A 26,828-nucleotide genomic window follows, 5' to 3' on the forward strand; every position below is an offset into this window, starting at 1 on the left:
GGCCTTGCTGGAGGAGCTGGTCTCATGGCTTAAGTGCCATTCAGCACTAAACACCCACTCAGGGAGGCTGTCCCACCCCCGAGTGCCTCCTTGCCCAATCAGCTTCCCTGTCTGTCCAGCGGCCAGCCAATCGCCTTCCGTCCCCCACCCCTGACCACCCCCTCCTCCTTCCACTTCCCTCCGAGGCTCGGAGGCTGCAGATCCCTGCCGCGTGAGAGCGGCCCCTGCTGGTGAGTTCCAAAACAGCTCCGTGCAGCCTTTCCAAGTCCTGGGGGGAGGGAGAAGCCACCCACAGAGTTCTTCCGTCCTGCTGTTCGGTTGGCATCGAATAAAAGAGCTGCATTTTTGACGAACCCGCAGCCTTATTAGCGCTTGATGGGTTTTGCTAATCCGGTCCCTGAACGCACGATACTGGAATACCTTCGAAACGCGTATATGGACACAGAGGCTGTGACTGAACCAATCCAGCCTCCCGACCCCACCCCCTTCCCCAAATGTACCCGGTAAAGAGTTTTCACTATATGTGACATTTCGGGATGCCTCTCCCTGTGGCCTCCCCCTTCCCTTCCAACCCCCCAAAAATAACACAAGCGCACAGGATTTAATTTTTTTAAAAAGCCCTCCCTTCCAAAATGCTTTATTTCATCGCCCAAGCAGAAGATACAGTATAGAGCCACGGCGAGATGACGCTTTGGTTTCTGGCTGTTGCAGGAAGGATGGTTTGGAGGGTCAAACATTTCGGAGGGAAAGGGGGTAAGGACTGGGCAAGGGGGGGGCATTGCAATTCCCCTGTGCCCATCTGTGGTTACGTTTGGGGCAGAAGGAGGCACCTTTAAGCGGATTTGGGTTAGCTCTGGAGGGAGAGGGTTAACGGGCGTGGCCTCGTAGGCCTGACGGATGCCCTAGCTTTGTGGGATCAGCGCTCCGGAGGTGGGACGTGTGGCATTCCCCGTTCTCAGTATTTCTTCCCCGTTGGCTTCATGTTCTTCACGTAATATTCGTTGCAGCCGTTGGTCAGGCCGGCAAACAGAGAGAGGTAGCCCTCAAAGCTGATCTTCCCGTCCCGGCATTCCTCGAGGTTCTTCATGATCCTGTCGATGGCCATGGGGTCCTTCTGGTTCTGAAAACAAAATGCAAAAAGGGGGGGGGAGAGAAAGGGGTTTGGTTTAAACCAGAAGTCCCCGGGCTTTTTTGAACCGGCAGTCAGCTTTGGATCTCTGACACAGGGCAGGCAAAGACAAGCACAAAATGGCTGCGACAAAAACAGCCATTGTGGGAAGCAGGGTCAGCCACAACATGGCCACTGCAGGAGGTGGAGCCAGCCACAAAATGGCCACTGCATGAGGCGGAGCCAGCTGCAACATGGCCACTGCAGGAGGAGGAGCCAGCCACAAAATGGCCACTGCAGGAGGCGGAGCTAGCCACTAAATAGCTGCCGCAGCTTTAGTTCCATCACACAACCAAGGTTCTCTGCCAGTCATATCTCCACTGGCCAATCAGAGACCTTGCTAGGCAAAAGCCACACGTGTTCCTACCCACTTGCTTAAAGCACTTGGCAGGGGCGTGAAACGGTGTCAGGGGGGGGTCTGGATGTGTCCAATTCTGTTCTTTTGGCTTTGCAGGATGCCTGGCTTAATATTTGACTAGTGTGAATTGCCGGCATAGTTACTCTCCAGGGTCATTAGGCGTCCGACTGAATGGATGACGCATCTCGCCTCTGGAGTGAGTTCCTGTTGATGTGCAGGCGCATGAACGGTGCTGCGGTTGCCGTTCCACTTTGCGTGTGTGTGTGTGTGTGTGAGGGGGTGTGATTCGAGCAAAGAGGGGAAAATGCCCTGAGCGCGGCATTTACTGCCGACGATGACTAAGGTGCAGGTAGGAGTATGTGCTGGGATACAGTGATGTTTGGACAAGGTGGCTTTGGGGCATGGTGTTTCCCGGACGGTCTGCAAGCATGTGTCTCTCCTGCTCAGCCTGAAAGCTTAAAACACACTCCGGCGATTTTCACACCGCAATAAATAATGGGAGTTATTTATTGTTGGACTGGTTTTCAGTAAAGTGAAGAAGCAGAAGAAGAGTTGGTTCTTATATGCTGCTTTTCTCTACCCAAAGTGGCTTCCAATCGCCTTTCCTCTCCTCACAACAGACACCCTGTGAGGTGGATGAGGCTGAGAGAGCCCTGATATTCCTACTCAGTCAGAACAGCTTTTTCAGGGCTGTGGGGAGCCCAAGGTCACCCAGCTGGCTGCATGTGGGAGAGTGCAGATTCAAACCCGTCTCGCCAGATTAGAAATCTGCACTCCTAACCACGACACCAAACTGTCTCCCAGGGTCGGGGCTTTCATACCGTGAATCTCCTTTGGTTAATGAGCTGTCTCTGAAACGGCAGGATCATTTCAAATAGTGCCCTTTTTGGCTGTGCAATCTTCCTCTGAGTTTTTTTTTTTTTAAGTGCTAAGCTGAGGCCTACAGCGCTAGATCAATATAGCCCATTCAGGGCTACAGCAGCACTGCTGAGACACTTTGACTCCCCCAATATAGCATTTCAGGTGCGAAAAGACTGTTAGAACATCAGGGCCAATTATGCACTCGTTGGATAATGCACTTTCAATGTGCTTTTGCAGCTGGATTTTCCTGTGCAGAACAGGATAATCTACTTCTAAGGTGCATTGAAAGTGCATTATCCAACAGGTGCATAAAAGGCCCAGAGTTGCCATCTGGCAGTCCTGGGTTCCAATCCCTAACTTTGCCCTGAAGTTCACTGGGTGGTCTCAGCTTAACCCGCTTCGCAGGGCTGTTGTGAAAAACCAGGAAAGGAGCTGCTCAAGGGGAAAAGTTGGGGTAAAAATGTACCAAATAGATTCAACAAGCACCCCCGCAGCCTTTGCAAAACTCTTGCCCTCCCCCCGTACCCCTCTCGGGCCTTGCATGTGTCAAGATGCCGTGACATTCACTCACCTCCATATATCCTGGGACTTCCTTCTCCATCAGCTGCCTAAGGTCTTCCTTTAGGAGGTAGTTCTTTTCGCCGGCAAATTTGTGAAAAGTAAACATGACGGTTTCCATGGCGTGTTCCAGCTGAGACGGCATCTTTGCGCTGATTTTGGGTACCTGCCTAACTCCGGAGAGAGAGAGAGAGAGAGAGAGAGAGAGATCCATTATGAAATTGCTTGATGGACAGAGAGTCCATTTACAAAAATATTTGGATTTCTACACCGTCCCTCTGGGTAACCTGGCTCTGGACAGTGCACAAGAAGATACAGTGAATACCTTTAAAATTCAAAATTTAAAACACAGTTTAAAACAAAATCACAATGGCACCTTTAAGATTTATTCAGGGCGTGAGCTTTCGAGTGCAAGCACTCTTCCTCAGACTAAGAACTACCATCATGACAGCGGGAATATATAAACAAGAATTAAACCTGTTATATTATTATTAACTTTTATTATTAAGCATTATTAAGTATTAATCCTGTCAAATTATTATTAACTTTTATTATTAAGTATTATTAAGTATTAATCCTGTCAAATTATTATTAACTTTTATTATTAAGTATTATTAAGTATCAATCATGTTAAATTATTATTCACTTTTATTATTAAGCATTATTATTAAGTATCAATCCTGTTAAAATTATTCTTCACTTTTATTATTAAGTATTATTATTAACTTTTGCTTATATATTCCCACTGTCATGACGGTCAGTTCATAGTCTGAGGAAGAGTGCTTGCACTCAAAAGCTCACGCCCTGAATAAATCTTTGTTGGTCTTAAAGGTGCCACTAGACTCTGATTTTTTGTTGTTGTTCTGCTTCACGGCTGCCCACTTGAATCGCAGTTTAAAACAGTTTAAAAACAGGTGAAAACAACTTCAGATAAAAAACCTAGCATTGGCTAATCAAAAGAACTGGGACCTCTTAACATGCTGCCAGCAGAAGGCCAAGAATCTAGATCAGGGGTAGTAGGGGGCTCCTGGGAATTGTAGTCCATGGACATCTGGAGGGCCACAGTTTGACTACCCCTGATCTAGATCTTCCATATCAATAAATGGTCACGTGTGGTCTGGGGGAGGTCCGATAGAAGCTGGATGTTCCTTTTCATCGGCCCCAACCAAAGGTCTGGCGGAAGAGCTCCGCCTTGCAGGCCCTGCGGAAGTGACCTAGCTCTCTCAGGGCCCGGAAGTGCTCCGGGAGCTCATTCCACCAGGTAGAGGCCAGGACGGGAAATGACCTGGGAGCATTCGAGCTGAGAGTGGGTAAAAAGCCCTGTGCAGACTACACCCTGGTTACTCTGTGGATGGGAGACCACCAAGGGTGCACGCTTGCTCCGCAGAGGCAGGCAATACCAAGCCACCACTTATATGCCAAAAAAGGTCTTCTAATTCTGCTATATGAGCCTCTTGTGGCGCAGAGTGGTAAGGCAGCCGCCTGAAAGCTTTGCCCATGAGGTTGGGAGTTCAATCCCAGCAGCCGGCTCAAGGTTGACTCAGCCTTCCCTCCTTCCGAGGTCGGTAAAATGAGTACCCAGCTTGCTGCTGGGGGGTAAACGGTAATGACTGGGGAAGGCACTGGCAAACCACCCCGTATTGAGTCTGCCATGAAAACGCTAGAGGGCGTCACCCCAAGGGTCAGACATGACCCGGTGCTTGCACAGGGGATACCTTTACCTTTACCTTTAATTCTGCTACCTGACCGCCTCTTCGAAAACCCTACAAGGTTGCCATACGTCGCTCGCAACCTGCAAGCGTTTTCCACCCCCAATTATATCAGGGCGGATCCGGTCCACGAACAATAGGGCTTTCCTCCTCCGGAGGGAGCCTTCAGCGGCGCATGAGGCTCTCGGGAGAAGGAGTGACTCCTCACGCTGGGAGCAGGGCTCTCCCATTAGCAGAAGGGACCCGCAGGCCTTGCCTGTTGTTTCGAGGAATGGCTTAATCTCTAAATTGCCTTCTTGTGGTTTGTGTGCTAATTGGGGTTCGAATAGGAGGCGGATCCCAGCAGAGGTCTGGGTTCCGAGGCGTGATTCCCCGAGGCTTCATTTTCCGGCGTTCTAGCGAGATTTCGGTCGGAGGGATGGTTATTAAAAACGCTGCCTGCCAGGAAAAACGTGTTTGCTTGGCTTTCAAAGGGATAACGATGAGAGGATGGTTCATTTTTTAAAATAAAATTAATGACGTTCATTGTGTTTCAGCCTACTTGATGTTAAAATAAAACAGCACGCGTACAGGTCTGGATGGCTCGTTGAAGCAGTTCCTTAGCGGGAAGAAAATTAGACTAGCGGCACCCCCCTGACAGAGCAGTTTCTCAGTGGAACAGGCTTCCTCGGGAGGACCCAGGAGGTCCCTTCCAACTCTATGATTCTAAATTCCGTCTAAACCTCCGGAAGAAGTTCCTGACAGTCAGAGCGGTTCCTCAGTGGAACAGGCTTCCTTGGGAGGTGGTGGTTTCTCCATCTTTGGAGATTTTTAAGCATAGGCTGGAGAGCCATCTGACGGATAGGCTGATTCTGTGAAGGCTCAAGGGGGTGGCAGGTGACAGTGGATGAGCGATGGGGTTGTGAGTGTCCTGCACAGTGTAGGGGGCTGGACTAGATGACCCAGGAGGTCCCTTCCAACTCTAGGAGTCTCTGATTCTACACAGTGTAACTGGAGAGAACTCAGCCAGCTGACCGAAGTCTTGGCTTTTCCATTTGCAGAGGGAACCCACAGTGCATTTGAGCAAAAGGGACTCCCGAACGTATGCAGAGCACCATTCACTTCTCGCTCTGCAGCTACTCTTGACCTCGTGGAAAATTCCTTCTCGAGAGCACAGCCAAAAACCGGAGTCCTGAATATCTAGTTTTGGAGCAGTCCAACTTTGTGCGCCCCCCCTCCTCTAGGCCCAGCCTCTGCTGGTACATGGTCTTTGAACGGCAGCCCAGACAGCTGCCAGGAACATCTGCAAACCGACCGGCCATCTGGTTCCTATCTGGAGACGGCGGTGCTGCCTAAGGCGGAGAGACGTTGGCCGCATTCCCAGGACAGCCGAGGAACGCCCACCCACGCCTCCTTCTCTGGGCTGGCACCAGGGGAAGCATGCATGGCCTGGATCCCTGTTCCAGGACAAGCCTCTCTGGAAAGCCTTAACCCTTGGCTGCCCGGGGGAAGCCTTCCTGCAAACCTCCCAGCCGACAAGAATCCTAGAATCCTAGAGTTGGAAGGGACCTCCTGGGTCATCTAGTCCAACCCCCTGCACTGTGCAGGACACTCACAACCCTCTCGCTCACCCACTGTCACCTGCCACCCCCTTGAGCCTTCACAGAATCAGCCTCTCCGTCAGATGGCGCTCCAGCCTCTGTGTACAAATCTCCAAAGAGGGAGAATCCACCACCTCCCGAGGAAGCCTGTTCCACTGAGGAACCGCTCTGACTGTCAGGAACTTCTTCCGGATGTTTAGATGGAATTTAGAATCATAGAATCACAGAGTTGGAAGGGACCTCCTGGGCCATCTAGTCCAACCCCCTGCACTGTGCAGAAGCAAGGTCCGATACAACCTGAAGAACGAGGATGGTTCACGTGGGTCGCCGTGTTGGTCGGAAGCAGCAGAACAAAAATTGATCCCAGGGGCACCTTTGAGACCAAGTGGGAGTTGCGTATGCAGTGAAACAGACCCGCAATTCAAGCAGCAGGGAACCCTGAATTCTATCGGGGAGCACGCAGGATCCGTCCTGCCACTGGATTGTTTGAGTGGTCCGTTTAGTTTAAGCCTGGGGAAGCGCAAGGAGCCAATCGTGAGCTTTGGCCAGAAGCTGGGCCTGCATATAAGTTCGGGTGCTGGGTTATGAGTTCGAATTCTGATGGTTCGTTTCAGCTCAGCATTCAGAAGTTCCAGACAGAGTTGTTTCTCAGTGGAACAAGCTTCCTCGGGAGGTGGTGGGTTCTCCATCTTTGGAGATTTTAAATCAGAGGCTGGAAAGCCATTTGACGGAGAGGCTGATTCTGTGAAGGCTCAAGGGGGTGGCAGGTGACAATGGATGAGCGAGAGGGTTGTGAGTGTCCTGCGTAGAGCAGGGGGCTGGACTAGATGACCCAGGAGGTCCCTTCCAACTCTATGATTCTATGGTGTAATCTAATAAAGAGCCGCTGTTTTACTCCAGGAGGCCTCTATTCAGTGCAAGGTTTAATTCAAGGTGTGAGCTTTCATGCACAGGCCCACTTCCTCAGACAATGAAACCGAAATCACCAGAGTATGCATATAAACACTGGGTGAATTAGCAACCAATGAGTAAACAGCACCATGAAGATACGAGGCTAAGACAAAGGGTAAGGCTATCAGCCTCCCAGGCGTCTTCCAGACCAACCGTGTTTAAACACGTCCGGTGGATCACTGCAGAGAAGTTCTCTGTAGAACTCGCCTTAGGCTTGCTAGTGTAATTTTTTTTTTTAATGAAAATTGCATGGGTGAGAAAAAGGCCAGGAAAGTTTTGCAGAGGAATTCCCTGCTCGCCGCGGTTATGCACCTGCTCTTTCCTACAAGGATTTCGTGGGGGAACCTTGCGCCGCCCGCCTATTTTCATGGCTGCGCGGGGATTCGAACCTGGGTCTCCCAGATCCTAGAGAGACACACTACAGCCTACACCGCTTTGACCTGTTGAGCGGTGTCCATTTCCTTTGCCCTGTTGGACTATTCATTTTATTTTATGCAGGTTCCTGGATACCTGTAAGATACTTAACATTTTAGAAAGGGTTCTCTGACATGCTGCCCCTGAACCTGCCAGGGGCTGTGCAGATTTTAAAATGTATTTATTACATTTATACCCCTCGTTCTCATGTGTTGCTTTGGGCGCAGTCAACGTGTGACTCAAACTAAGCAGCTATTTTGTGGCTGGCTCTGCCTCCTGCAGCAGCCATTTTGTGGCTGGCTCCGCCTCCTGCAGCAGCCATTTTGTGGTTGGCTCCGCCTCCTGCAGCAGCCATTTTCTGGCTGCGCCCACCATCCTGCATCAGAATTTCACAGGTGCCTGCAGGCTCAAAAGGTGAGGGACCCCTGGATTAAAGAAATGCCCCCCACCCCTTCAAGAAATCTTCTATAGCTTCCCTTACGCTTGAAACCGCTCTCAAGTTGTTTGACTCAACTACCTGGCTGAATTAAATCCTTGGAAATTCCCACCAAGTTGTACACACAGTATACCTGCATGTGGTTAAAAGGGCAGCTGTTATGAGGCCATAAATATGGAGCGAAGGTGAATTTTTGTCATGCTTTGGCTGTTTGTGCACTTTCCCCTGCGTGAAGTCACCGAGGAAGGGCAAAACTCTGTCGTAAGACAGGCTATTTGAAGATTGCAGAAGGCTCTCGATCCAGATGCAACAAAGGTTCCCAAACCTTTTGAATTTGGGGGCACTTTTGGAATTCTGACCCAGACTGGTGGAATCAACCACAAAAATGGCCGCCAAAAGAGGCAGAGTCAAAAACAACAAGGCTGCTGCAGAAGGCGGAGCTACACACACAAATGCAGGGGGGGGGAAAGCGGCATTTAAAAAGAACAACAGAGTGGCAAAGAGGAGAGAGAGAATCAAGCCGACACTGCGTTAGCGGCTGCCACCGAAGCAAAGATATTTCCATCTGCCCAGCCTATCAGAAGCTCTGCTGGCCAAGAACGCCACATGGGCCCCGCCCACTTTCCACCTGTTGGAGACCATGGCTATACGACAGAGTTGTGTGGATAAGAGTGAAGCAAAAATTTTGAGTCTGGCACCAATATGTTTTATAACATATTGGCCATGTTATCAAATATTCCTTTATACGTCTTTGTAGCCGGCTCAAGGTTGACTCAGCCTTCCATCCTTCCGAGGTTGGTAAAATGAGTACCCAGCTTGCTTGCTGGGGGGTAAGCAGTAATGACTGGGGAAGGCACTGGCAAACCACCCCGTATTGAGTCTGCCATGAAAACGCTAGAGGGCGTCACCCCAAGGGTCAGACATGACTCGGTGCTTGCACAGGGGATACCTTTACCTTTACCTTACCTTTCCAAACCTAGAAAAACGATTTCTATATACCCAGCATTAACAAAGAGAGGGAGGATGTAGGTCTTAATACGTTAACGACTTAATTCCTCTTAATGCTAGATTTTGGTGTGACTTGGTAGATCTGACAGATAGTTGGCTTGGGGCTGATAAATCGGGTTCACAACCAACAGGTGATCCCTAGAGAATGACTAAAGATCTCCAGGCAGCACAGATCAAATCCCTTGGAGGGGGATATAATATATAATTCTATTATAATATATAATTAGCTATTAAAGACTAACCAAATTTGTGCCAGTGAGCTGTGACTCACAGAAGTTCCCCTATCCCAAAATTTGGGCTCCTGAACTTTGGCTCTTTTTCATGGCTACAGAAACACTAACACAGCTGCCCATCTTGATCTCTCTCAAATTTGGTTAGTCTGGAAGGGGCTCCTGGACTCTGGCTCTTCTCTGCAGCTACGGACCGACAAACACGGCAGCCCATAATGAGCTTATATGTAACTTACTGCTACATGTAGCAATGACCGCCTTGTCGAATTTTTCCAGCAAGATCACGGAGAGTGACAGATATGCCGATTGGTGCCAAAGCCAAATGGAGCCTCCATGTATGGAAGCAGTATACCCCTGACTCTCAAGAGTGGGGTTTATACTACAAAGGAAGGCCCTGCCCTTTCCCCATCAGACGCCGTCAACTGAACGCTGGACTCTCCACCAAACACATTCTTAAATTCAGCTGGGTTGTTAGCAGAAGGGCTTTTAAAAAATAATTAGCCAATAGTCCTGTTCATAAAGTTCTCAGGCCCCAGCCTGTTGCTTGAATGTGTGGAGCAGCTACAGCCTCTGAGCACGTCCAGAATGCCCTTTTCTACACCCACCTCGACTTTAAAAGTGAAGCACGGCTTGTACGAACGGTTGGGAAAGGGTTAAGTGGATGCTGGGGGCACTCTGGACATCTGCAGCTTGGGAGCAGATGGGATGCACCGACTCATTGCCAAACTCAGCGTCGAAAGCATCCGAAGATTGCTCCCTCGGGCCAACGCATTGGGTAACCATTCCCCCTGCCTGCTGTCTAACCCACCTCTTTTCACATTCCCCTGGGCTGATTCTGCACTTACTTTGTTTTTTCCATTGGGGATCCTGCTGAATTCAGATGGATTTGAACTCGGGTCTTTCTCTATTCTTCCCCCCCAATTGAAACAGTAAAGTGTTCTGCACTGGATTGGGGAAGCCTAGAGCGGGGCGGAGGGGAGCCAAGTGCAGAAGGGGCCTCTTTCTTTTTTTTATTGAACAATAGGTGTGTGTGTGTGTGGGTGGGAGGATTGGAGACAGCAGAGGAGGAGGGAATAAATCCAAGAGGCAAATCTCTGCTGAGAGAAGTTAGGGCTTCTGGAGCGCAGTCACTTTAAGGGAAGCCTTGGAACTGGGAATCAGGAAGTCTTTGAACTGATGTCCTGGCCAATCAGGGAAGACTGCTTGGCTACAGCACTGGAAACACTAGGCAGAGTTAATTCGCAAAGAGCAGAGAGCTTCACACCAAGTTGTGGATTCAGATTTTAAAAACGCTATTTGTTGGTCGATCGGTTGGATTTCTGTGAGTCAGGCACAGCCCAGGCCTGACACAGAACCCGTTAACACCCGGGGCCAAAAAGGGATGCAGATTTCCTTGCTGTAGGGCAAACGATGACCACAGTTGGGCCAGGCCTGGAACAGCCCCGGACTGGCAGAGACATCATGCAGCAGCGGGAATTAACCCCGAGACCGGACGAGTGGTGAGTCGGGCCAAATTTCTGGCCCTGCGGAACTGAGCGAGAACTAGAGCTCACTTCATCAGATGCATGAGGTCGAGAGGTTGAGCTATATCCATCAGGTTGATCCATGCATACAATAGATAGGGTGGGAGAATGTGAGGAAGAGAGGCGGGTTCAAAACCAGGTCTGCTCCAAAGACTTACCGTAATCAGGTTGCTTAGAGTGGGTGGGAAACACCCTCAACTCTTGTTCAATAAGCAAAATACAAAAGCAGTACGGCATGTAATGAGATAAGCAGATACAATTGGAAGTGACAATAATGCAGCAGAAGTAATTTAGATGGAGTAACCTGATTTATTCTGCTGCCAGGGGCTAACAGAGCTCCCATCTGGAATTATTTTGAGGGCAGACATCAAGAACTTTTTCGACAGAAGCAAACTCCTCCATTGGGCAGACGATTTCAGGAAATGAAGGAATTTGAGGACTCTTGAACCTGGATCTGAGGAGACTCCCAAGGTGATCCATGCCAAGAACCAGTTTCCCATGTGAGACTTCCTCCAAAAGCCTAGACCAGGGATAGTCAACCTGTGGTCCTCCAGATGTTCATGGACTACAATTCCCATGAGCTCATGGGAATTGTAGTTCATGAACATCTGGAGGACCACAGGTTGACTACCCCTGGCCCAGACCACCTCTGGGATGCAGCTGGGCAAATGTGAAATAGTTTTATTGTGGCTGTTTCCCCAAAGGAATCGTGCCTGTTGAAAGGCACCAAGATGTCTGGCAAAACTCTGTAGCTCCCGTCAAGAGAGGCACGTGAAGAAGAGAAGCCATGTTGGATCAGGCCAGGGGCCCATCAACACTCCCTGTCTCACAGTGGCCAAAGCCCAGGGGCCATTAGGAGGTCCACCAGCGGGGCCAGAACTCCAGAAGCCCCCCACTCTGTGGCCCCCTAAGCACCAAGAAGACAGAACCACTCACGGATCACTGTTCTCAAGAACGAAAGAGACACCATGTTGGAACAGGACAATGGCCTATCTAGGTCACACAGTGGCCAAAACCTAGGGACATCTGAAGAACACTGGTGGATCATACCAGTGATCCATGTAGTCCAGCCTCCCGTCTCACCCAGGGGCCAGTCAGACCCTCTGGAGGGCCAGCCACAGGGCAGGGAGGCCGAGGCCTTCCCCTGAGAAGACCCTCAGAAGAACCCCCATCACTATACCGTGCTCTCTGCTTCTCATATGTAGCACAAACCCTTTAGAAGCCTTAAAAAACTCAGGAGGCAAGGTTAATTTTTTTTTCTTTTAAACATCTCTACAGGTGCCAGAAAATACAAGCGGGGTGGCGAGGGCGGGGCGAAGAACCCCCCAAAACTGGCACCGCCAGCAATTCTGTTCCACCGCAGTGGCTTCGTGTGCGTCTGTGCTCTTCCTGGGTGTTCCCCAGCAGTGGCTGCTTTCCGGAGGCCGTCTTCGGAAGGCGCTAGGAGTGCATAGAAAGGAAATTCAACGTCTCTCCCCATTGCTGTAACGAATAAGCCGGAGCTTAAGAGGCCCTGGCAATGCTCCCTTCCCTTCCTCGCCCTCTTGGACTGATGCCACCGACGCTTCTCCCCTTCACGAATCATGAATAGAGGGGCACTGCCTGCCCCTCTCTGGCATGCAACAATCGTCAGCTGCTACCTATTGGGAAATGGCTCTGCAGATCTGGCGCCTTGGAACAGGGGGGGAAATACCTATGCTTGGTTGCAAAGATAGGTTCCAGTGGGTAGCCATGTTGGTCTTCTGCAGCAGAACGCACTGGCCCTTGTGGGGATTTGGGGCTGTGTGGCCATGGTCTGGTGATTTTGGACCCTGACATTTTGCTGGTAACTGCAGCTGGCATTGCCAGGGGTAGGACATGGCAAGCTGGGCATCTCTCTGTGCCAAAGTCTTGCCATGTCCTACCTCTGAAGAGGACTCTTTGGAAATTTTTAAACAGAGCTATCTGATGGAGAGGCTAATTCTGTGGAGGCTCGAGGCCGCGGCAGGTTGCAGTGGAAGAGTGATAGGGTAGTGAGTATCTTGCACAGGGCTGGACTAGATGACCCAAGAGGTCCCTTCCAACTCTATGATTCTGTGATTCTAAAACCCACAACGGCCAGTTGAATCTGGCTTTAAAGCCTTTGACAATTCAGCAGGACAAAGTCTGAGTCCGGTGGGACTTCCTAAGACTGACCAAGTTTTATTTTTTTGTGTGCAAGCTCACGTCCTCAGATACATTCCTCAGATACAACGCTTCCTCAAATACAAGTTACCAGTCTATGCTTATGGGTAAAGGGCGAGGAGTAAATCTGCATACAGCATGATGAAAATGTTTAACAGATTCCAGGATCAAACAGGGATAACACGCTTGGCATATAAGATTATCCCCCGTTTGGCTTCCCTCCCAGGAGAAAACACAGCGAAGGAGTGAATACGCCAAAACGGGACAGTTACGGACAGATGCATCTTTCAGTGCGGAATGCAGAGAGCAGCTAGGAGCACAAGACCGCTTATACCTCGAATATCGATTTGTTGGGTTTAAAGGTGCCGCTGGACTCAGTCTTTTGGTGACTAAGAAACCCTCATTCCGAGCTCCGATTGATAGTCCTCAACAGAGGTGAAGTCACTTTGCTTAAGAAGGGTGTAACTCTGTTTGGGACGGGCACCGTAAATCATATCAGAGTCGGTGCTTGTTTCATGCAGTTTATCCTGGGTGGGAGAGGAAGAGCTCTGCTTGGCACAGAAAAAATGTCCTCCTAAATCGTTCCCAGCCCCTTCCTCATTCAGCTCCGGAACAAGCCGGGCGTGTTAAACCGGTTTAAATTCGCAGCGCAGTTCCAACAAGGTTGAAATCCCTGGGAGTTAGATTACCACTCCTCTCATTTTGTTTCTGCACTGCCTTTTAGGAGGCCAGCGGGGGGGGGGGGGAGAGAAGGAGAAGAACAGCTGGTTTTTCATATTCCGTCTTTCACTACCCGAGGGAGTCCCGAGACGGCTTACAAACAGCTTTCCCTTCCTCTCCCCACTACAGATGCTTTGTGAGCTAGGTGAGGCTGAGAGAGCTCGAAGAGAACAGCTCTATGAGAACTGGAGGCCTCACTTCAAGAAGGGCGTAGCTAAAATTGAAAGGGTACAGAGGAGAGCGACGAGGATGATCTGGGGCCAAGGGACCAAGCCCTATGAAGATCGGTTGAGGGACTTGGGAATGTTCAGCCTGGAGAAAAGGAGGTTGAGAGGGGACATGATAACCCTCTTTAAGTATTTGAAAGGTTGTCACTTGGAGGAGGGCAGGATGCTGTTTCCGTTGGCTGCAGAGGAAAGGACATGCAGTAATGGGTTTAAACTTCAAGTACAACGATATAGGCTCGATATCAGGAAAAAAATGTTCACAGTCAGAGTAGTTCAGCAGTGGAATAGGCTGCCTAAGGAGGTGGTGAGCTCCCCCTCACTGGCAGTCTTCAAGCAAAGGTTGGATACACACTTTTCTTGGATGCTTTAGGATGCTTAGGGCTGATCCTGCGTTGAGCAGGGGGTTGGACTAGATGGCCTGTGGGTCCCTTCCAGCTCTATGATGCTATGATTCTATAACTGTGACTGGCCCAAGGTCACCCAGCTGGCAATATGTGGAGGAGACAGGAATCAAACCTGGTTGTCCAAGTCCCTTCTGCTGGTCTTATTAGGGGAAGGCCTCAGCCTCTCTGCCCTGTGGCTGGCCCTGCAGAGGAACTGGCTGGCCCCTGGGTGAGAAGCGAGGCTGGACTGGAGGGACCCTCCCTGGCCTACCCAGCAGGGCTCTTCTGAGGGTCTTCTCTGGGGAAGGCCTCGGCCTCTCGGCCTTGTTGCTAGTCCTGCAGAGGAACTGGCTGGCCCCTGGGTGAGACGGGAGGCTGGACTGGAGGGACCCTCCCTGGCCTGACCCAGCAGGGGTCTTCTGAGGGTCTTCCCGGGGGAAGGCCTCGGCCTCTCGGCCTTGTTGCTAGTCCTGCAGAGGAACTGGCTGGCCCCTGGGTGAGACAGGAGGCTGGACTGGAGGAACCGCTGGTCCAATCCGGGGGGGGGGGGGCTCTTCTCCGGTTCTCAGTCAGCTCCCAAGGCCTTCCCCTGTCCAAAGGGGGATCACCAGTTTCTGGTCTGTCTCACTGCAAAGGAACCCTTGACAGGGCGTGGCCGAGCCTGCTGGACTCTCAGAAAGCCGATAAGCGGAGCTGGGATGTGTCAGGCGAACCAGCCCAAGCCAAGTGACTCACGGGGCTGCTCCCCTTTGCGTGGCTCACGCTGTTTGCACGGGAGAGACATGACACCCAGTCAACGAGGAACTCCGGGAGGGTCCCTTTGGACCGGCGTGGGTGTGTCCCCGTCCAGCATCAAGGCGTGCCGTCCGTTGCTGAGTCAGGGCTGATTTATAATCACGCTTGGCCAGGGCTTTCTGATGTTCCCGAGAGGCTTAACCGCTACGGGGAGAAAGGACCCGGAGATCCCGATGGAAACGCCACTGCTATGATTGCCAGCCCTGAGCCGTGAAATTCCTGGAGCTTTAGGGGTGTGGCCTAAAGTGGGAGGGGTTTGGGGCAGGGTGGGGCCTCAGTGGGGTCGAGTGCCCAAGTTCGCTGAAAGAAGGAAGAAAAGAGAAAAAAAAGGGGAAAGTGACTTTGAAGAGGATCCACGCGGGAAAAATAAACAGTCCCGAAGAAGACTTTAAACCGGGTTTCTCAACCAGGGTTTCGTGAAACCCTGGGGTTTCTTGACGGCCCTGGAAGGGTTTCCCAAATATATTTTTTAAATTGTTGAACATTTATCAGGCCATGTATAGCCATGTCGATCTGCCCCTCCCTCCCGAAATGGCCAATGATGGTCCTGGAGGGGGTGGGAAGGGGAGGAGCTTCGGGTGGGCGTGTCCACAGCTCTGCTTCCCAACCATATTCTGCATAATTGCGCCACTTCTGGGGTTTCTCAAAGCCCAAAGAATGTTTCAGGGGTTTCTCAATGGTAAAAAAGCTGAGGAAGTCTGCTCTAACAAGTCGAAACTGATCATTACCGAGGATCACTCTATTGTTACATTTTTGGATCTCTAGGTATAATCGCTTCATTGGGCTGTTACCAATTTTTGCACTCCCCTACACTTAGGGAGTTCCTTTTGGGCAAAGAAAAAGCATAGCCTTTTGATTAAGATTCACATTAGTGACCCCATTAAACAATATTTTGATTTTCTGCTAGCCTCAAACATGTCCCTCCCCCCACCTTCTTTTTCAGCTCACACCGTTTGACCTTCTAGTTTGCTTTCACCTGTGGAAGGAGCAAATTTTTGCCCTGCTTTCAAATGGAATTGGGGTCACCGTGGGTGCACGGGCAGTTGTGAATTTACTGCATTCCGAAGGGGGTTGGACTAGATGACCCTGGAGGTCCCTCCCAACCCTATGATTCTATGAAACGGCATTGCTGATACAGCTGGAAGAAGGAGGCAGAATCAGACAAGGTTTGAAATGGAACAGCGCACTCATCACATGCGTTCCTAAAGCTGCCCGGCCACGGACGGACAGATGAAAGCTTCATACTGCAAGTCTTTTGTTTACAGGAAACCTGATCTGTATCGACCGCTCTCGTGTTCAAGTCATAAAGAGACGCCTTGTGCTGCAGCCTTCCTGGCACTGAATGTGCAGATACTTCCATCTTAGCTATCAACAGATTCCCCGTTTGTAGAAATGCAGCAAGCCAAGGTGTACAGCTTTCTCTCCAGCCGGCTAAGTTCTGAGCTGAAGAAAGGTGGTTTTGCAAAACCGGGGAACAAAGTTTGAGTCCAGTGGCCCCTTTAAGACCACCATGATTTTATATCAAAGTGTAAGCTTTCATGTGCATCCTCTGACGCGATGAAATGGGAACTGCCAGTCCACACATAGAGGTGGGGAGAGCCGTAAATTAGCGCCCAGATGAAAAAGAGCTGCCTTTTTGAACCTGGCTTTTCTCTACCTGAAGGAGTCTCAAAGCGGTTTACAATCGCTTCCCCTTCCTTCACAGACACCTGGTGAGGTAGGTGAGACCGGGAGAGCTCTAAGAGAACTGTGACTTGTCCAAGGTCACCCAGCTGGCTGCCTACAGAAGAGGGGGGAATCAGAACCGAGGCCGCTGTTCTTAACCATGATACCAAATGGCCTCTCAGTTGATGTTTGATCGATACAAAGGCCTTATAGGAATACCAAGGTTATCATTCATTTGGCTCCAACTCCAGGGTGGAAAACATAGTAAAGGAAATAAAGATGCCAAGATTGGAGACTAATGGACAGACGCGTTCCCAGTTGTGGGAACCCTGAGAATGATTTACTGAGACTCTGCCAACATGGCTACCCACCTGAATCTATTGTAAAATTTGGATTAATGATGCCCTCAGATGATTGGGCCAGGCTAGCCCAATCTCAGAAGCTACCCAGGGGTGGCCCAAGTTAATCTGTGGATGGGAGACCCCCAAGGAAGTCCGGTGTTGCAATGCAGGGCCTGGAAAACCTTCCCCAACCTTTCTGAGATTGTAATCATATTTGGAATGCTGACACGGAACAGCTGTGCGTGGTGCAAAATGGCTGCCGCAGGAAGCGGGGCCAGCCACAAAACGACAGCCACAGCCGCACTTCGGTAGCGTAGCGTCGATCCTTGCGCTGCGGGGAAGACGGCTGCCGAAGCAACATTTTTTTTTAAAATCTGTGAAGCCAATCAAATCTCCAGTAGTCAGCCTCGTTGGCCCTAACCCCTCCCTGGCCTCACCCACTTCCTAAAATGAATAACATCCAATGTACCCCACCCTGGGGAGGGGGGTGGAAGGCTGCAGGGATGGGGGGAGGGATTAAACCGCCAATCTTGTTCTGTCCTCTTTGGGTTTTTATCATGTTTTAAAGGTAAAGGTAAAGGTATCCCCTGTGCAAGCACCGGGTCATGTCTGACCCTTGGGTGACGCCCTCCAGCGTTTTCATGGCAGACTCAATACGGGGTGGTTGGCCAGTGCCTTCCCCAGTCATTACTGTTTACCCCCCCAGCAAGCTGGGTACTCATTTTACCGACCTCGGAAGGATGGAAGGCTGAGTCGACCTTCAGCCGGCTGCTGGGATCGAACTCCCAGCCTCATGGGCAGAGCTTTCAGACGGCATGTCTGCTGCCTTACCACTCTGCGCTATCATGTTTTACGGGTTTTTAAAATATTGTACCCTGCTTTGAGTCTCCAGAGAGTGACGGGATAAAAATCTAATTAATTAATTGATTAATTAAGCACCAGAAATAGTGCACTGGTCGTGCCTGTGGGCATCTTGTTGGAGGCCTCTGCCCTACAGGGTCCCAGGCTTCTAGCTGCTACAGCCCACTGCCCTACCGATAGCTGTTGAGCTGTCCAGGGAAGGGTGCATGACAGACGCGTTATGCTTGCTTGACGGTTCTTCACACCTCTGGCTTTATGATTCGGCGAGGTCCTCCTAGGTGGCATTCCATTTGTGGTGCCTTGCAAAGCCTGCAAATGCCGCACGTACAGAAAGGCGGTCCTTGTTTGTTTTAAGGGAGGTCTGCAGAGAGCACTTCCTGCGTTTTCACCTCCGCCCCGGCCCAGCCTCGGATCTTTTGCAGTCATCCATAAATTATCCTTTGTGCCGAGAGCTTTCTGGGGGTGCTAATGGGAGAATGCATAGGTCTGGGATTCTTTTTTACAAGACTTGGGAGGTGAAAGGAGACCAGCCACTGGTGAGAGGGGGGCCGTTCACAGGGACCCAGTATCTAGCGAGCAGAACTTGCTGCTACATCAGGGGTGGGCAAACTGTGGCCCTCCAGATGTCCACGGACTACAATTCCCATGAGCCCCTGCCAGCGAATGCTGGCAGGGGCTCATGGGAATTGTAGTCCGTGGACATCTGGAGGGTCATAGTTTGCCCACCCCTGCGCTACAAGATTCAGCAATGATCACTTAGACCTCAAGTAAAAAGGGCTAGGGGAGAAACAGAAATTCCTGGGAAAGCAAGACAAGTTGCCAACCTCCAGGCAGCAATCTGGAGAGCTGCTATTGACGATCGGTCTCTGGACGAGAGAGATCAATTCCCTTGGGCAAAAGGACATCGTCAGAAGGTGTTCTTGATGGCTTTGCACCCCACTGAGCTCCCTGTTCTCTCCGCGTGCCATGTCCAAAATCTATTAGCATATCCCCACCAAGAATTGGCAGCCTTATCTGCCAGCCAGGCTAGTCAATAGATCCTCCATGTCCCGAAGCAGTCTAGACCACTATGACCAGCCTAAAAGTCTGGGGAGGCGTATGCCCTCGCCCAGAAAACGAGGCAAGCAAAGTTATCAGTCCTTACAGCATGGATTCGAATCTGGGTCTCTGCTGTATAGTTTCAACTATTCCACCCTTGTCCCATCTCAGCAGTCAAGCTGAGCAGAAGAACATACAAGGAGGCCAACTTAGTCACACCAGTGGTCCCTCCAGTCCAGCCTCCCATCTCACCCAGGGGCCAGCCAGTTCCTCTGCAGGGCCAGCCACAGGGCAGAGAGACTGAGGCCTTCCCCTGAGAAGACCCTCAGAAGAGCCCTGCTGGGTCAGGCCAGGGAGGGTCCCTCCAGTCCAGCCTCCCATCTCACCCAGGGGCCAACCAGTTCCTCTGCAGGGCCAGCCACAGGGCAGAGAGGCCGAGGCCTTCCCCTGAGAAGACCCTCAGAAGAGCCCTGTTGGGTCAGACCAGGGAGGGTCCATCTAGTCCAGCCTCCCGTCTCACCCAGGGGCCAGCCAGTTCTTCTGCAGGGCCAGCCACAGGGCAGAGAGGCCGAGGCCTTCATAAGAACATAAGGAGACTCCTTCTGGTTGTCGAAAGCAGGGTACAATCTCCCCCCACCACCACACACACACATGCCAGCTATGCCCACCTCCCAGGCCTGCTGTGTAGTCCAAATCGAAGATGTGGGTTTTTGTGTATTGCCTGAAGCTCTTTTGGGAGCTGCGTGGGGGTAGAGATGGCTCGAGCTTGCGTTAGATCAAAGCCAGGCTCCTGGAAGGCGACCGCGGAATGCGCATGGAAATCAGTGCGCGCTTGCTCGCTCAGCAGTGGCAATACGCCGGCATGTCGTAATTAAAGTCATAACGAGCTAATAAGGAGAGAGATAGTCATCGCGGGGAAGAAAAACTCAACGCAGTGGTTGGAAATTTCTATGGGGTTCCTCACGGGCTCAGCCACGGGCTCAGCCACACCTCTGCAGGGGACGCATAGCCAGTGTGACACTTCCGAAGTCAATGGGCATGAGACACACTCCTCATCCTCTTTATTTTGGCATGGCTACCACATCGCTGGACCCAGCCTGGATATTTTTCAGATGCTCCTGATTCAGGCGCACGACAGAGCTTGCATGTCCCAACACCAAAGAGATGTATTGTCCTATGGCCTCTGTACAAATGGACTTGCTTGGAAATCTTAACCCGCCTCCGTCTCCCAAGTCAGAAAAAGAGGGATTTGAGACTCCTGTTCGGATGACAGAGCTGCTCTCGGGACCTGAACAGTGACGTCTTCCTGCCAACATGTGATCCAAACCCTTAAGTAGGTCACAACACCTCCCAAGGCACGGTCTGTGTTTGCAATCCCTCTGTCTTCTGTCTTTGCCCTGGCCAAGTCAGACTCCTTGAACCATAGAACAGAATTGTGGAATCACAGAGTTGGAAGGGACCTCCTGGGTCATCTAGTCCAGCCCCCTGCACTGTGCAGGACACTCACAACCCCATCGCTCATCCACTGTCACCTGCCACCCCCTTGAGCCTTCACAGAATCAGCCTCTCTGTCAGATGGCTCTCCAGCCTCTGTTTAGAAATCTCCAAAGATGGAGAACCCACCACCTCCCGAGGAAGCCTGTTCCACTGAGGAACCGCTCTGACTGTCAGGAACTTCTTCCGGAGGTTTAGACGGAATTTAGAATCCTAGAATCCTAGAGTTGGAAGGGACCTCCAGGGTCATCTAGTCCAACCCCCTGCACTATGCAGGACACTCACAACTCTCTCGCTCATCCACTGTCACCTGCCACCTCCTTGAACCTTCAAGGATAAAAATCCAGAGGAAACTCACAACTACCTGCCCTCCAACACTGAACCCATTTCCCTCTGCCTCCCGCCCCAAAGAACCCAGAATCCCTGGCCGGTCTGGCCTGGAAGAAATTCACAATTGGCATTTCCTTGAGCATGCAAGAAAGGGCCGCAAGAGCCAAGCACGGACACAATCCCTCCTGCCCACCCACTCACAATCTACGTAAATTCACAGAATCAGCCTCTCTGTCAGATCCAGCCTCTGCTTAAAAATCGCCAAAAAGGGAGAACCCACCACCTCCCGAGGAAACCTGTTCCACTGAGGAACCACTCTAACTGTCAGGAACTTCTTCCGGATGTTTAGATGGAATTCAGAAACACAGAGTTGGAAGGGACCTCCTGGGTCATCTAGTCCAACCCCCTGCAATGTCCAGGATACTCACAACCCTCTCTCTCATCCGCTGTAACCTGCCACTCCCTTGAGCCTTCACAGAATCAGCCTCTCCATCAGAAATCTCCAAAGAGGGAGAACACGCCACCTCCCAAGGAAGCCTGTTCCACTGAGGAACCGCTCAAACTGTCAGGAACTTCTTCCGGATGTTTAGACGGAATTTAGAGTCATAGAATCCTAGAGTTAGAAGGGACCTCCTGGGTCATCTAGTCCAACCCCCTGCACTATGCAGGACACTCACAACCCTCTCGCTCATCCACTGTCACCTGCCACCCCCTTGGACCTTCACAGAATCACAGTAACTTCTTCCGGATGTTCTGCCAAAAATTCTTTTGCATTCGTTTCAACAATTTCAACCCACTGGTTCTTGGTTATCTTGGCCAAAAGATAACCTACAGACCTACTCCAAGAACCACAGGAAGGCTCCCCAAACTGGAAATTTCCAATCCGGAGACACTCAGAGTGATGAAACTGTGGAATTCACTGCCAGAGGATGGGGTGCTGGCCAGAGGGATAAACAGGTTGAACAGGGGGTTAGACAGATTCTCAGAGAAGTCTCTCAATGGTTACTAGCCATGGAGACTGATGGGAACCTCCACATTCAGGGGCACTAAACCTCTGAATCTCAGAGCCTGGAAGCAACATCAGGGGAAGGCCTTGGCCTCTATGCCCCATGGCTAGCCCTCCAGAGGATCTGGTTGGCCCCTGAGTGAGACAGGATGTGAAACGAAAAAGAAGGCTCGATGGTCCGTCTAATCAGGATTTTGAGATTTGTCAACACCCAGAGAGATGAGCCCTTGTTAAATATCATTCTTACCTCCTCGGTCTCATAAGCATGTGGTTTCCTTTAGAAGAAGAGCTGGTTCTTAGATGCCGCTTTTCTCTCCCCGAAGGAGTCTCAAAGCGGCTTCCCATCGCCTTCCCTTTCCTCTCCCCACAACAGACACCCTGTGAGGTGGGTGAGGCTGAGAAAGCCCTGAGATTCCTGCTCGGTCGGAACAGCTTTATCAGAGCCGTGGCCAGCCCAAGGTCACCCAGCTGGCTGCACGTGGAGGAGCGGGGAATCAAACCGGGCTTGCCAAATGAGAAGTCCACACTCCTAAACACCGCTCCAAACCTTTCCGGCAGACTCTGTCCCACCAAGCTGTCTTGACTTTTAAATAAAGCAATATCCTGCCGTGTTCTGCCCAGCCAACCTATCTCCCAGCATACATAAAATGGCATTTATTACCGTCTACTCAAAGTAGGCCTCTTAGCATTTATAGCCACGTCCGTTTCTGTGAGTCACGTCTCACTTCCTCAGACGCATGGGCCAGGCCCATGGGCATGCCCCACGGAAAGGGCAGAGGGGAGAATCTTAAGAAGAAGGGCTGGGTCACGACAGGATCCGACCCGTGGGTGGATGCGAGGCTCCCCCGACTGTCGCTAGTCAGACAAAATGCAAAACCGGCGCCGGATGACGCGAGATAAGGAAAAGCAATAAGACGGTGCCGAGGCCAGGCTGCCCAAATTAACCGCTCCACCTGCTTTCCAGATGTTAATTAATGCAGCTATTATTCTGTCATTTCCTTCTCGGCCTGCTTATCTCGGTCCCGTCCCGCCGCTGCGTTCTGGCGTTCGAGCAACAAGTCGCGGGCGTCCCTCGCCCGCTCCGAACAGACCGATTCGGTCTCCGGACTGCCTTTCATGTCGAACCGGAGTCTGTAGAATTGTCTCCCTCCTCCCACCCCCACTTCCGTTGTGTATATAAAAGAGCTGAACGGATCTTCGTGTAGCTGATGAAGCGAGGGCCTAGTCACAAAAGCTTATTTGGGATTAGACCGATGTCAAGACATGGCCGAGGTGGGTCTATCCAGACTCCTGTCCCGACCCCGATAAGATCTGCCCAAACCCTGCAATTGCGAAATTTCAATCTAGCGAACAAACGGTAGCAAACTTGGATGCAATTAGTTCCTCTTGATATTTGTAACTTGATAAGCACCTCTTGTGGCGCAGAGTGGTAAGGCAGCAGACATGCAGTCTGAAGCTCTGCTCATGAGGCTGGGAGTTCGATCCCAGCAGCCGGCTCAAGGTTGACTCAGCCTTCCCTCCTTCCGAGGTTGGTAAAATGAGTACCCAGCTTGCTTGCTGGGGGGCAAACGGTAATGACTGGGGAAGGACTGGGAAACCACCCCGTATTGAGTCTGCCATGAAAACGCTAGAGGGCGTCACCCCAAGGGTCAGACATGACTCGGTGCTTGCACAGGGGACACCTTTAAGCACCTCCGAGACTCCCGCAGGAGTCAACTTGCCCCTCAAAGAGAATACACACTAGTTTAGGCGGCTGGCCAGGTCCCGCTTTTGCACTACCCAAAGGAATCTCCAAGTGGCTTCCACTTGCCTTCCCTCCCTCTCCCCAACTGGTGAGGAAGGTGGGGCTGAGAGAGCTCTGAGAGAACTGGCCCTGGCCAAAGGTCACCCAGCTGGCTGCGTGTGGCTCAAGGCAACCTATTAATCGCTTCCCTTTCCTCTCTCCATAACAGACACCCGCGTGAGGTCAGTGGGGATGAGAGAGCTCACCAAGAACAGCTCTAACAGGACTGTGACTAGCCCAAGGCCACCCAGTAGCTGGCAGCCCTACCCCCCTTTATGGATTTCAAAGCCTTCTTCCCTGGTGGTCTCCCACCCAGGTATTCATCAGACTTAACCCTGCGTAGCTTCTGGAGAACTGACGGGATCAGGAGAGCTTTGGAAATCGAACAGAAGCGGTTTCTCACAGGTTGTGTCAGCCTGCCAGCTCCCTCGGTGGTCTCCCATCCAATTCCCAACCAGGGCCGACCCCGCTTAGCTTCCTAGATCTGGCGAGATCAGTTCTATACCAGGCCAGCTCAGGGCTTAAGCACCTGCCCTCTGGCAACACCCAACGCCCCTGGAAGGTCTGCAAAGATCTCTGAGCTCAGCGGACTTTGGCTCGATCCTGGCAAAGCTCTTATGACAGTCTGAAGCAAGAGGTATCTCCTCCGGGGCCTTGGCTGCCTATCACTTTGATCTGAATTGTTCAGAAGGCCCGAACGAGGAGATCTCACTTTGCCGATTGCAGAAGGAGAAGGAGGAGGAGAAGATAAAGAGCTGGCGTGTTTATCCCTCGCCTTTCAGTACCCCGAAGGAGCCCCCAAGCGGCCGACCAACGCCCTTCCTTCCCTCTCCCCACAACGAACCCCCGGTGAGGTAGGTGGGGCGGAGAGAGCTCTGCGAGAACTGTTCTGCAAGAACAGCAGAGGCCCCAGGTCCCCCAGCCGGAGGTGCGGGGCATCTAACCCGGCTCTCCAGATTACAGGCTGCAACTCTTAACCGAAACGCCGTGCTGGCTCTCTGCACCACGCGGGCTGTCGGGCCAAGAATCTAGGAGGAAAAGAATTGACTGGGAGCCTGAAAGCTTGCTGTCAGCTAAGATTTCCAGTTCTCTCTCTGCCTTCTCAGGGCTGGAGAGGCAGGGTGTCCTCGAGTGAGGTCGGCTGCCATGGGTGTGGCTCCGTTTCCTAACCTCTATTCCCTTCCACGGGCGCTGAGATTTTCCACGGGTTCCCAGGGCGAATGGCACCAGGGGACACACCCTTTTCCCTGGGCAGCCAGGGGAGAGGGAAATAATTTTATTTTAGCTAGCTGAGAGTTTTGGGATTTAGCTGGGAAGGGAGCCCCTCTTTCTTAAGGTGAGAGGTTTGGGATTTAAAGGGGGCATTCTCACCCCCTCAAAACTGATTTTCACAGGAGTAGGTTTGCTGTTGGAGGGGGAGTGCGGGGGGGGATAGGGTTGCCACCTCCAGGTTGGGAAACTCCTGGAGGTTTCAGGGTGGAGCTGGAGAGGATAGGGCTACAACGTCATGAAGTCCCCCCTCCCAAACTGCCCTTTTCTCCAAGGGGGACAGATTTTTGTAGGCTGGAGATGAGCTGGAATTCCAGGGGATCTCCAGGTTCTACCTGGAGGATGGCATACCTTGGGGGTGGCGGGTAGGGTTGCCAGATCTAGGCTGGGGAAACTCCTTGAGATTTGGGGGTACAGCCTGGGGAAGACTGGGACCTCACTGGGGGTGCAAGGCCACAGAGTCCCCCCCTCCCAAGCACCCCCTTTTCTCCAGAGGTTAGAGATCTGTGTAAACTGGAGACGAGCTGTCATTCCGGGGGATCTCCAGGAGCCACCTGGAATCTGGCATCCCTGCCCCGGACCCATTCCCTGCTTCCAAAACTGTCTATCCCTTTGCTCACCCCCGCCCCAACCCTTCGCCGAGCAGAGCGGCCGCACCTCTGCGGCGACCACGCCTGGAGCACGCCGCAAACTTCCACGCAAGACTCCTCCAACCGTTTTGGCGCAGGATGGGCGCAATTCCAAAAGATGACCCTTTCCAAAATAATGCAGAATTCTTTTTCTCAACCCCTAGCAGCCAAGTTTTTGGAGCTGCAATTCGGAAAAGACCCCCTTCCCAATTTCCCACCCCCCTCGAGTTTGGACGCAAGGCGTTTTCGCGCGGGGAGCGAGCGAGCGCGCAGCGAATGCGCCCTTGTTTGCGCACGGCGCAAAGGTCCCCGTTAGCGGCGGAGGCAACTCACCGAGGGCGACCGGAGGGAGACGCCTGCAGCGACGGCTGGCCGGGAGACACTGAGCTTGGCCGACGCCTCTGCAGCCGCCGCCAGCCGGAGCTGGGCTGGGCCGGGCCGGGCAGGGGGCCGGGCAGGAGAAGGACCAGCCCCGGGGAGAGGAGGGGAAACAGCCCGCCCGGCGCTGCCTTGCCTTGCCTTGCCTTGCCTGCAGCAATCCAGTCCGGGCTCTTTGCAATTCCGGCGCTCTTGAGCAACCTCGGGCCCAGGCAGGCAGGCAGGCATTCAACAGGGGTAGAGAGGGGGTCGGAAGAATGAGCCGAGAACGAGGAAGTGCGCTTTGGCTCTCTTCCCGCCTGCGCCAGGGGCGTGATAGCGCTGGCCTACCTTGCAGGGGTGCTGTAAGCAGCTTGCAAACCCCTTTCCTTCCTTGTCTCCCATCCTGTGAGTTAGTGCGTTTCGGCTCCCTTCCCACCTGCGCCAGGGAAATGATAGCGCTGGCCTATCTCGCAGGAGTGTTGTAAGCAGCTTGCAAACCCCTTTCCCTCCTTCTCTCCCGTCCTGTGAGGTAGGTCGGGCCGAGAGAGCTCTGAGAGAAGTGCTGTGGGAGAACAGCTCTCAGAGAACTGAGACTTGGCCCAAGATCACTCAGCTGGCTGCCTGGGGAGGAGAAGAGTCAAATTTTTGTGCCCCTGCTTTTTATTACTCAATGTTGTCCCAAAGTGACTTGCAAACCCCTTCCTATCCCCACAACAGATACCCCGTGAGGTTGGTGGGGTTCGGAGAGCTCTGAGAGAACTGTTCTGGGAGAACAGATCCCAGAGAACTGAGATTGGCCCAAGCTCACCTAGTTGGCTGGCTGGGGAGGAAGAGAAGAGCCAGATTTTTGTACCCCCACTTTTTATTACTCAGTGGTGTCCCAAAGCAGCTTGCCAACCCCTTCCTCTCCCTACAGCAATTACCCTGTGAGGTCAGTGGGGCCGAGAGAGCTCTGAGAGAACTGTTCT

General features: G+C 51.9%; 2 protein-coding genes across 2 annotated transcripts in view; both read right to left on the reverse strand.

Moving 5' to 3' along the window:
- The window catches only part of LOC143839502 (uncharacterized), a 266,540-nt gene that overhangs the window by 196,270 nt on the left and 43,442 nt on the right, over nt 1–26,828 (reverse strand). The gene's annotated exons all lie outside the window — the stretch shown is intronic.
- Nucleotides 601–25,989, reverse strand: S100A10 (S100 calcium binding protein A10). Its single transcript, XM_077320816.1, has 3 exons — nt 25,834–25,989; nt 2,959–3,115; nt 601–1,120 (listed from the first exon to the last, which is right to left on the reverse strand). The coding sequence occupies exons 2-3, from the start codon at nt 3,088–3,090 to the stop codon at nt 956–958; spliced, it is 297 nt and encodes a 98-aa protein (XP_077176931.1). The 5' UTR covers nt 3,091–3,115; nt 25,834–25,989; the 3' UTR covers nt 601–955.

Source organism: Paroedura picta, chromosome 1 (assembly GCF_049243985.1).
Source record: "Paroedura picta isolate Pp20150507F chromosome 1, Ppicta_v3.0, whole genome shotgun sequence".
Lineage (NCBI taxonomy): Eukaryota > Metazoa > Chordata > Lepidosauria > Squamata > Gekkonidae > Paroedura > Paroedura picta.

What these genes read in the sequence shown, in the direction of transcription:
- S100A10 (XM_077320816.1), bottom strand. Translation starts at nt 3,090, where the DNA reads ATGCCGTCTCAGCTGGAACACGCCATGGAAACCGTCATGTTTACTTTT. An exon ending in AAGTCCCAGGATATATGGAG is followed by an intron (nt 1,121 to 2,958) that starts GTGAGTGAATGT and finishes TTTTGTTTTCAG; the next exon opens with AACCAGAAGGACCCCATGGC.